The following is an 11,328-nucleotide window of genomic DNA, read 5'->3' as shown; positions in this document are numbered from 1 at the left end:
TAGATCTATACATACATCTCTATTTCCTTTCCTTTACTTCTGAACAATGAGAAGGAGTGAAGGAACCCCACCCTAACCCCACCACTTCCTGTGTGACAGACAAGTCTTCATCCTCCTCCTCCTCGCCATCTTCATCGTCCCTTCGGAGAAGGCGACAGTCTCGTCTTTTGGGCTAAACCGACTGACCGAGGCGTACGCACTATAGAGAGCCTGTCGAATGCATGTGCATGTAGGTGATACTCACTTATGCTCTTGTTTAACCTGCTGGGAGGTGAAAGTGTCTAGGAGCAGAGTGCCTGTGCCATCTCCATCGTCCTCGTCCTGCAGAAGCGGGCCAGTGCATTTTTAGGGCGTTTCTGACCTCCTTCACTAGAGGCCCACACTGTCTCTGCCACATGCACTCTTCTTTACCTCAAGGCGGCCCAGTGGTCTGAACCTAGATATGAGCCACGAGCAGGGTTACTGTGGGCTGCTTTATTGTCGGAGGCGGAGCGTACCAAGTCGGCCCAGAGACACGGGGGGGAATCTGAGGAGAAGTCATTATTCAACCTGATCCATGTGCTTGTTCACCATCAGTCGTCCACCCCTCCTCCTCATCTCTCCTCCAGCATCCCTGCCAGCCTCCTCTTTCACTCTCACTCATTTCTTCCTTTTTTTAAACATCTCTGCATCCTTCCTTTTTCCTCTTCTGCTAGCGCAATGCAATTATGGTAATGGACCCCCCCCCACACACACACTCTCCTGATGGCTTTCGACATCCTGTCCTGAAACTGGGCTAATAATCCTCTTAAGAGTCATGTTTAGTTAATGAGCAGAGTGCACTGACCAGAGATCAGACTCCACATGTAGAGCTATTTACACTTATCCTGCGCCTACCATTGCGTGTGCTTAGATAACATGCTCTGGTGCGAAGATAGGGTGCGGGAAAGATGGAAGAAAGCGGAAGTGAGAGTTAAAGAAGAAAAGGAGATGCATCGCCCGATTCTGCGCCATTTTGCTCGGGTAGTGCATCTCCTTCTTACAGTCTATCTTTAAAGCATTCGCCTTTTCATTTACAGCCTATAAGCACCTAAGGCATTCCTGCCTTTGTTCGTCTTACAGTTGTGATGTTAAAATTACACATTTCATGTAGCTTTTATAAAGGAAAAGCACATGGGTTGCAGAAGGGTGCACGTTTTCCCACACACGCGAACGCAGAAGGCGAGAGAAAGGCAGGAGACTACGCCTCATCAGCAGCGTGCATTTCCTTTGTCTTCAGGCAGGCAGCTCGGCAGCCTTATGGAGCACACACAATATACAATTTACACACATTCTCCCACCAGCTCGCAGGGTCGATGCACATCTGGATGTCTCGGCGCAATTGTAACGGTGCAATTCTGAGCACGGCACCTGCAGCATCTTTGTTTTATTCAGCAGCGGTTTCAATTCAATAGGAGATTGAGACGGCGGAGATACATAACGAGAATGAAGATGATAAATGGAAGAGCAGTTGCACAAGTTCAACAAAGGGGAGATATTAAATCTCACAGCCCTTAGAGTCAATCAGAGTTGTTCTGAAAATGCTAAAGAGATTTTCAGCCACATACACATACACATTCGGGCAGGGAGGGAGGTGAGGAAAGTGCCAGGCAGTAAGTGCACTTCCAGTAAGAGCCGAGCCGCACTCTGGCAGGCCCACCACAAAAATATGTCTGACAAAAACGGCGATGGAGAGGAGGGGGAGGGATAGAGACAGTAAGAAAGAGAAGGAGAGAAGAGATAAGCAGACGAAAAGATGGGTGGGGGTAGACGGCTTCGAACCTTCAAGAAGCCAAAACCAAGTGGATCATTACACGAGTTGATGAGTCAACAGCCTGTTCCCTATCTGCGTCGATAACGTTCAGACAAATGAAAATACTCTGTCTTTTATGTTTAAAAGTAACTGGGGACATCATCCAGTTGTTACCAACAAGACACATTCTGTCAAACATTGCTTGTACAGTTTGATGGGTGTGGCTGTGTGTTAAACTTCATAACGTCATTAGTCGGACGGTTATATTTGTAGAAATAGCCAACAATACATTGTATGGGGCAAAATTATTGATTTTTCTTTTATGCCAAAAATCATTAGGATATTAAGTAAAGATCATGTTCGATGAAGATACTTTGTAAATTTCCTACTGTAAATATATCAAAACTTAATTTTGACTGGTAATATGCATTGCTAAGAACTTCATTTGGACAACTTTAAAGAGATATTTAGATATTTTTTCACCCTCAGATTCCAGATTTTCAAATACTTGTATCTCGGTCAAATATATCCTAACAAAACCATATCTCAATGGAAAGCTTATTTATTTGGCTTTCAGATTTTTCTTTTCTTTTTGATCTCAATTTAAAAAAAAAATTGACCCTTGTGACTGGTTTTGTGGTCCAGGGATACATATATCTTTTGATTCTGAAAACTGGAAAAATGCTGGAAAAAGACCACAACTGATGTATAACAAAGCTTAAAAATGTCAAAGATGGTGGTCGGTGCTTCAACGCAGTTCCCAATTTAAGTCCGACTCATGGTCCTTTTCAATCCTGTTCCTCTCTTTCACTTTCTGTCTGCTCTGTACTGCATTATCCATATAAAGCCAAAATGACAAAAAAATAGGATCTTTGGCTGCATTCACACTGTGAGCCTTAGTGCTCAATTCTGATTTCTGCTGTTTTTTTTTTTTTGTATAGCTGTTTGCATTTTAGTTTTAAATGTGTCCAATATCAGATTTCCAGTGTGAACAGATCATGCTTCTGAATTGATCCACATGTGCAAAAGAGCTATACGAAAAGGGTTGCCAGGTTTAAAACCAAAATCTGTCCAAATGCTTCTCAAAACTAGTCCAAAACTACCCAGGGAGTAAATATCGCGTTAGTGGCGTCGCTTCAACCCACAAAGTTTAAAAACAACCTGCGGCAACAGCGAAAAAGTAGTCGAAATACACAGGAAAACTGCGGACTTGGCAACATTTGCACAGCATGCTGTCATACAGAAGTAAAAAAAGAAGGACATAAACAAAGTCAGCGATTATGCTGCAGACGCTAGCGAAATTATGCAAAGGTTATATGAAAAATAAAGACAAGGCTGTGACAAGAGAGCAGAGTGTTGAAACTTGATACAAGCTTTCATTTTGCTTGTATATAGAGTTGTCACTGTACTACTTATGAGATCTGACGCTTTCAAAGTTATCACACTTTTACTGACTACCTTTCGCAACAGTCTTGGTACCTTCGGGTATGTAAAATCTTTGAAGTGACTCCCATGAGTGCAGAATCGTGACCGATGTTGATCTAGAGTGACGTAAAGGTCGCATGAATTCCGATATGACTGTTCACACTGTGGTTGCATTGCAGAACATCTGACCTGTATCGGATTTAGCACCACATATGGAAGTGGCACAAATCGGAATTAAAAAATTTGATTCCACGTGGTTCGTGCTGTACACATTGTCATGAGAAAAACAGATTTGATTTAGGCCACATTTGGCTGCAGTGTGAATGTAGCCTTTTTGTTTTCCTCATACAGGCTATAGAAATGGTCAGCCCTGAAAACACAGATTTGGATAATCACCAGTTTAGATCAATGTTTCCCAACCTTATGTACCCCACAGCCCTTCAGTAAGACACTAAGTGGCCCTTCAGTAAGACTCATAGTGCTTCTTCATCGACACAAAACCACAAAAGTGCTCCTTTTTAAAACTCATATTATACTGGACATCATTTAGCATTATCATTAATATTGTTAAAATGGGATTTATTACAATGACTCACTTTAAAACAATCGATACTGTGGCTAAAAAACAGACTCATCAAGTAGCTTCCCTTCAAACTAAAGCACTCCGAGAAGGAATAGCATATTTTATAACTAAGATAAGTACAGAGCAATGCTGCAAAAATCATGCCATATGATAGTATTTATTTATTTTATTTCTTTTTTTGGTCATTCTTCATTTATCAAATTAACAAAGCAAATCTGATATCTTCCCCAATACTGTTTAATGTGGTACCAAATGTCTACCACACATAAATGGATAAAAATCGAAAAAATATTTGCAGCATTTTTTTGTCGATCAAGATAGTCCCGCAGAAATCTTTAAAGACCGTGTTAGTCATGATCTTACGACACCTGATGATGGATGAGACTACAGACCACACTAAATGGCATGACAAGAGTAGTTTATGTCTAATCCACTTCAACATTCAAGTGATGTATTACTTCCTGTGATTTTGTGTAAACACATTTAGGTCCCTACTACAGCATTACAATGTATACACATGGGATATATAAACATATTTGCCACTTGAGCAGTAAAATCTCTCTAGATAGGCTAATTTAAGCATAGTACAGTCGGCTCACAATGGCGTGAGGTGCAAACGGATAAAAAGCCACAAGAGGACTCCAGATTTAATTTCATGTGGTTTGCCAGCTCATTGTTGACTTCACTGCCGATTCCTGGCTCTAGTGAGCTCACTATAATTTATTAAACCTGAGGTATCATAATGCAGTCAGCATAAACACCACCTTTCTGAACTCACGTGTTTTATTTGTCTCATGGTGCTTTGTGAGTCATAAAAGCAATGCATGAATTTATATATCTGAATCTAAAAATCCTCTGGTATCAGCAGCATCCACAGGGGGGCGTTGTAACCACTGTTATTATTCCTGAATGCAATAACATCATTCAGTTCCCATGTCACTTTACATTTTCATATTAAGTTCTTTTAATTTACAATCGGAGCTGTCAGCAAAAAACACTAAATCCTTAAGCTGTGTAATTTCAAGTTTAAGAATGACATAATGCTTTCCCTGACTCACGTTTTGCCACGTCACGTCTCTTGGCCATCAGGCCTCTGTTACTCTCACAGAAGCACTTAGAACTGAATTCAATAGCTACCTATTCCCAAAGCAAAGTCACACCTTAGCAGACTTATATATTATAATCCAATTCACAGGATGCACTACATAATTTTTAAAAGCTGTGCACTTTACCTGACTAAATCAAAATAAACAGGAAATACATATCCACGGTATACACCAGCAAAGCTGCACTAAAAAGCAAAGACATATGCATAGCAAAAAAACCTGTTGCTATTAAGATAAACGCATGCACATGGATTAAAAACCATTAGACCCAGCCTATCTCTTAAGCTCTGAAGGCAAAGGCATAGTGCTAATTATAAATGGGCTGAGTGAGGAGATTGTTTAGATGTTTATTTGGCTTTTACTGAGACTGTAATGCAGGATGTCTCGTCAAATTATTGAGTATTAAGATGCTGCAGAGTACACACTAAGAGGGAAAAGCTATAACAAATGCTAAATGTTTGGGGTCAGTATTTATTTACTTATTTTATTTAATGAAATGAATACTTTAATTGTGCAAGGATGTACTCGTTAAAAGTGATAGTAACACATTTATAATGTCATAAAATTCTATTTTAAATAAATTCTGTACTTTTGAACTTTATATTAATCAAAAGATACTGAAAAGTATCACCGTTTCAACAATCATAATAATGTTAATAAACATTTTGAGCACCAAATCAGCATATTAGAATTATTTCTAAGGAATCATGTGACACTGAATGTTGACTAAAAATTCACATCTGCCACCACAGGAATAAATTGCATTTTGAAGTATATTAAAAAAGAAAACAATTACTTTCCGACTTTTTTTTCTAAACTTTTTTTTATATTGCAAATCAAGTCTAAATAATAAAGATTATTTAAATGTATTAGGATTTACTTTGTAAAAAGTAGTAATTGTAGAAAATGATTTCTAATTGAAGTGACTTAAAATAAAGGGCACATATTATATTAATTTCAGATTGAAGTTTAAAAATGCATTCAAAAAGCAAATCAAAAACAACTACAGAAATATGACTAAGCTTAACTTGTAGACAATACAAGATATAAGTCAACTTGTTTAAATAAATGTTAAAATGTTTGATGCATTAGACAATCCCATTTGTATTAAAATGGCAGCATGAAACTCAATTTTACAGTATACATGTTAAAAACAAAAGAGGACAATGATAGACAACAACTCTCAAAATATAAAAATAAAATAACTTGCTTTTCTAAGAAACTCCATCACAATGCAATATTCAAGTACATGTGCTTTTGCTAGGCTTTTCCATTAAATGGCTTGTTTCTACTCATTTCAGATGCATACATTTATGAAGAAATACTTTACCAGAAGAAGAAATAGTCTGAATTTAAAGGTTTGGGGTCAGTAAGATTTTTGTTTTTTAAGAAATAAATATTTTTATTCAGCAAGGATTAAATTTATCAAAAATTGATTTTCACATTTCTACAAAATATTTATATTTCAAATATGTAAGAAAAGTTTCTAATCCTGAAAAAAGCCGAAAATAATCATTATTACTTGAGCACTAAAGTAGCAAAAATCATGTGACACTAAAGACTGCAGTACATGGATGCTAAAAAATCAGATGTCAACACAGAAATAAAATACATTTTAATAAAATGTATAAAATATAAAACAGAAAACTATTATTTTATATTATATTTCACAATATTGGTCTATAATGTAATATAGTGTTTAATAATATAATGTTTTACTGTATTTTTGATCCGATAAATAAAGCCTTGATGGGCATAAGATAATTATTTAATTAAGATAATTAAGTAAAAAAAAAAAAACTAAAAAAAAAAAAAACTTAAGCATCCTACAAACCCCAAACTTTTGAACTTACAGTACACATACACTACCAGTCAAACGTTTTTGAACAATAAGATTTTTAATGTTTTTTAAAGAACCAAGCCTGGATTAATTTGATCCAAAACACAGCAAAAGCAGTGATATTGTAAAATATTTTACCACTTAAAATAACTGCTTTGTATTTGAATACATTTTAAAATGTCATTTATTCCTGTGATCAAAGCTAAACTTTCAGCATCATTACTCCAGTCTTTAGTGTCACACAATTCTTCAAAAAATCATTCTGCTTAAAAAACATTTATTATTATTATCAATACTAAAACAGTTGAAAACAGTTTTCCAGGAGCCTTTCATGAATAGAAAGACCCAAAGATCAGCATTTATCTAAAATAAAATGCTTATATTATACACTATATCATTTAAAAACCTGGAGTCAGTGTCATTTATTTTCTTTTTATCAAAAGTGATGATAAAGACACTTATGTTACAAAAGTTTTCTATTTCAGATAAATGCTGTTCTTCTGAACTTTCTATTCATCAAAGAAACCTGAAAAAATTCTACTCAGCTGTTTTCATAATAATAATAACTGTTTTTTGAGCAGCAAATCAGAATATTAAAATGATTTTTGAAGGATTATGTGACTGGAGTAATAATGATGCTAAAAATTCAGCTTTGAAATCACAGGAATAAATTAAATTTTAAAATATATTCAAATAGAAAACAGTCACTTTAAATACTAAAAACATTACAAAATTGTACTGTTTTTGCTGTACCTTGAATCAAAAAAAATGCAGGCTCGGCGAGCAGAAGAGACTTCTATAAAACATTAACAATCTTACCGTTCAAAAACTTTTGACTGGTAGTGTAAGTTTTTTTTACAATGGTAGTGTACATCCAGATAATCAGAGCACTTTAAAATCAACAGATACTACAGTTCAAACAGCTACTGCAGTGGCTAAATATATGACATTAAACAGCTGCATCTCAATGGATGCAGTGTGGAAATATAAAACATGAAAAGTATCAAAAGCAATTAGGACGAGGAACACATAGACCCACCCAAATAAAACATGCACTAACCTGAATATCAGTGTCCTTGACTGGCTCAAGAGGCTCAAAGGTAGTGGCAGCGCTGAGACTCTCAAGACGCTGAGAGATATGGAAGATGTCAAGACCCCGAGAGCCCAAGAGAATGGAGCTGAAGTTTAAAAAAAAAAAAAAAAGCTCACCCAAATGATTTCAAATACTAATATAAAATACAGACACCAAACTGAAAACTTACGCTTTTACGTCAGCTGTGTCTTGAGAGGTCCTGGTGAGAGTGCGGGAACGCAGTCGCTCTCCAGCCTGTTGGATCTCCTGTAGGTTTCGCTCTACATGGGGCAGCTCGGACACAGCCTCAGTCTCTGCTGCGAGCTGTTCTGCCTGCTGCAGGAGTTCCCCGAAGCCCTCAGTATCCATGTGCAGAACCTGTTCCACCTGAGAGCAACACAAGAGTATGTCTATATTTATGGCAACATAATAATTGTAACTCATAGCAAATTATCACTTAACTTAGCTCTTGTTATTAAAATAAAACTGAAAGTAACTCTAAAGGTTATTAAATTGATAAGCCTACAGTTTAAAGGACATTCCATGTTAATTTATTTTCATTGTACAGTAGTAACTGTACGATTTTCACTGAAATTACATATTTATGTTAACTTTAGGATGTCAGAGACATTATTATCTACAGTTAATAAAGTAAAACAAGCAGTATCAGTACGTACTCATTTATTAAGCATTTTATTTTTATTAAATAGAACATATAAACACACATTATTACCACTGAGTTGAATGAATGTTAGCTTGTGAAACAACAGTAGTGAGTAGAAACGACTGTCACTTGCTAGAAAGCTAACTTGACATGAGGTGCTGTCAGCAAACGCGTCCCAAACAGACACCTGTCAAATGAGGCTTCAATTAACTAGCTATTAACTAGGTAACTAATTAACGCATATGTAACAACCCACCTCTCTGAACGTGAATCCTTATAGCGGCTATAATAGGATAATTTCCACGTTAGCCGCTATGCTAAACACAACACCCTCGTGAACTCCCGGGTTCCATTGAGAGCGCGCTGATTGGTTCAAACTGTTTCTTCCCAGAAACACGCGCGACTCGATAGAACTTTATTCAAAAGTTTCTGTTTACAATAGTTTTTTTCCGTGTGATCAGGTCAGAGTCAGACACAAAAATGTATAGATCGATCAAGGATTTTAAACATTAGCGAGAGCTTTAAAAGTGAGAATAGGAAACAGTTATTAAGAAAAGTTTTTGTGGGTGCCTGCACATATTGGTATCCAAGGAAATGAAACTGCAGATAAAGAAGCAAAAGAAGCGGTTAAAACAATGACATTAACTTAATTGTTAATTTAAGTAAGTATGAAATTAAGAGTATTATCAAGAAATGACTGAAGGAAAGGTGGCAAAAATAGTAGGATAAGAAGAAAAAAGGTGAAGGGAAAAACATGAGAGATGAAATAGTAATATCAAGGATGAGATATAGCACACTTTATAAAATGGGTAAACATGATACAGGAAGGTGTGACTTTTGTGGGTAAGAGGAAACAGTGGAACATGTTATAATGCACTGTCAGAAATATGAGACTGAAAGAAGGTTGCTAATTCATAATTTAGGAAAAATAAAAATGCAATTTATACCGAAGTATATTTTGCAAAATATCTCGAGAAATGAGTGTTAGGTTTTTATTTTTCAGTTCCATAAAAAATCTAATTTGTGGGAAAGAATATAAAAAAGAGAGAGGAGTAAGTCATCTTAATCCACACTCCATACAAGTTGGTGGAAATACACCATTTTGTTGTTTGTCAATGTTCGCCAATAAAATATCAGAAAGAAGAAGAGTCAGACACAATTTATGTACGATTACTTGGAAAACCATTTGACATTTATTTTAAAGTGTAATATAAAATTATAATTCTTATAAATAATAATATGAAATTGTAATAATATCAAATACATGTTTCATGATATATCATGCAGCCTGTTAACATTGGTGTCTCATTCGGACATCAAAAAGTCAACTTTTGAAGTAGCCTAGATCAAAAAAGTTAATCAAAGTTGTCATCAAAGACAAGAATGGGTATTGTTTGTTTAAGGATAGCTTTGATGAAAGGTTGTGATCCACCCCAAATGTTGAGTTCCCACGGTCATGGAAAAAGTATGGGAAATTAAAAAAAGAACAAGTATTAAGCAAGTAAAGTTCATTGGTCACACCCAGGCATAGAAGGAGATTATTCTCTTTTGATACAGCAATCAATAAAGTCCTTTCTGTCATTTTGTGTAATTATAGTATAATCAGATCCGTTAAAATTTGCTTTTATAATGCTGTTTCCCAGATATCCACAACCCATCAATTGAAAACCGTTTTATTTTTTCCCATCACTGTGGTGGTATTTTTCATATAAAAACTCAAAACAAGGTTGTTGTTTTTTTAGCCATTATGCTACATACAGCTTCCAGATGCACCAAAAGTCACCACACTTACATCCAGCACTTTGTTACCACTTGTACAAGGTTGTCCCATCCTGTTCCCAGAGGGCCACTATCCTCCAACCCCAATTAAACACACCTCAACCAGCTAATCAAGGTCTTACTAAGAATAGCTACTAAAAAAAACTCCCTGCACTTGTGTATTAAATGTGCTTTATAAATGAAACTTGCATTATTAAATTAATACTTTGCAACTGGGAAGAGCCAATCCTTTGCCTATGATAAAAAGCTAAAAAAAAAAAAACATGTTGGAGTTCACACAGCCCATCACTGTGATGGTGTTTTTCATTTTAAAACTTAGATTGTTAGAAGTCAGTTAGAAACTCAAAACAATATGGCTAATTTTTTTGCCATTATGCTACATACAGCTGGACCCAGCATCCAGATTCAATAATAGAGGATTTGCACTTACGTCACAGTTTGGTCAGTTACCAGGATGCGTGGCCATATTGGAGATACTTGGATGTAAACAACAGCATGGACTGCACGGTTAATGTACTGAATATGTTGTCTTTGTAATTTATGCTGTCTAAACCACAGGAAAAACGTGTGGAAGCTTTAAAATCATATAGAGAAGGCCTTAGTAAAAAGGAAAGTGTGCAATATTTTGACAAACTAAAGTTAATAGGTGGCAAAGATACATACGAGTAGTATTAATTAAGATATTAGCCTAATATTTCACCTACCTGACCGGAAATGATAAGAACAAACATGAATGTTGTCAAGATTTTTACCCTGGAAGTCCTGGTTCAGTTTGGCTAACCACGAACATATTTTGTTACTCAGTCAGTTGTTTGCACTCTTCTCTATGATTTGTTATAACTTTTGGCAGGCTATAGTACTCCAAATGTTTTTCCTGGTCTGAACGATTAGTATAGCCCAAAACATGACAATTATTGACCATTTTTAGCAGCAATAATCAGCAAAATATGTGAGTTTTGTATAATAGCCGATTGAGATTAAAAACACGACTCTTTAGTTTCACATTTGTTGAATGAGTACTGTGGCGTATCCTACTTATTAGACTGTTATCTTATGTAGGCTCTTATGTACATCTTCCCTGTTCTCAG

The 11,328-nt window shown here is 36.0% G+C and overlaps 1 protein-coding gene across 1 annotated transcript; it reads right to left on the bottom strand.

Moving 5' to 3' along the window:
- Positions 1-19: 19 nt before the first annotated feature.
- LOC141290206 (nuclear pore complex protein Nup93-like) lies at positions 20-8,814 on the bottom strand. Its single transcript, XM_073822405.1, has 5 exons — positions 8,718-8,814; positions 7,988-8,184; positions 7,786-7,903; positions 245-321; positions 20-140 (listed from the first exon to the last, which is right to left on the bottom strand). Exons 2-5 carry the CDS (start codon positions 8,164-8,166, stop codon positions 20-22), a joined length of 495 nt encoding a protein of 164 aa, XP_073678506.1. The 5' UTR covers positions 8,167-8,184; positions 8,718-8,814.
- Between the last annotated feature and the right edge of the window lie 2,514 nt (positions 8,815-11,328).

The sequence above is a fragment of the Garra rufa genome, chromosome 17 (assembly GCF_049309525.1).
Source record: "Garra rufa chromosome 17, GarRuf1.0, whole genome shotgun sequence".
NCBI classification, from domain to species: Eukaryota; Metazoa; Chordata; class Actinopteri; order Cypriniformes; family Cyprinidae; genus Garra; species Garra rufa.
Note: the sequence above shows the minus strand (reverse complement) of the source record. Positions and strands in the feature narration are given on the sequence as shown.

Bases quoted from the DNA above. Each gene is read 5' to 3' on its own strand.
- LOC141290206 (XM_073822405.1), bottom strand. From the start codon at position 8,166: ATGGATACTGAGGGCTTCGGGGAACTCCTGCAGCAGGCAGAACAGCTC. The intron at 7,904-7,987 runs GTAAGTTTTCAG...TTTAAACTTCAG, and splicing joins GACACAGCTGACGTAAAAGC to CTCCATTCTCTTGGGCTCTC. The intron at 141-244 runs GTGAGTATCACC...CCTTCTCCGAAG, and splicing joins CAGGTTAAACAAGAGCATAA to GGACGATGAAGATGGCGAGG.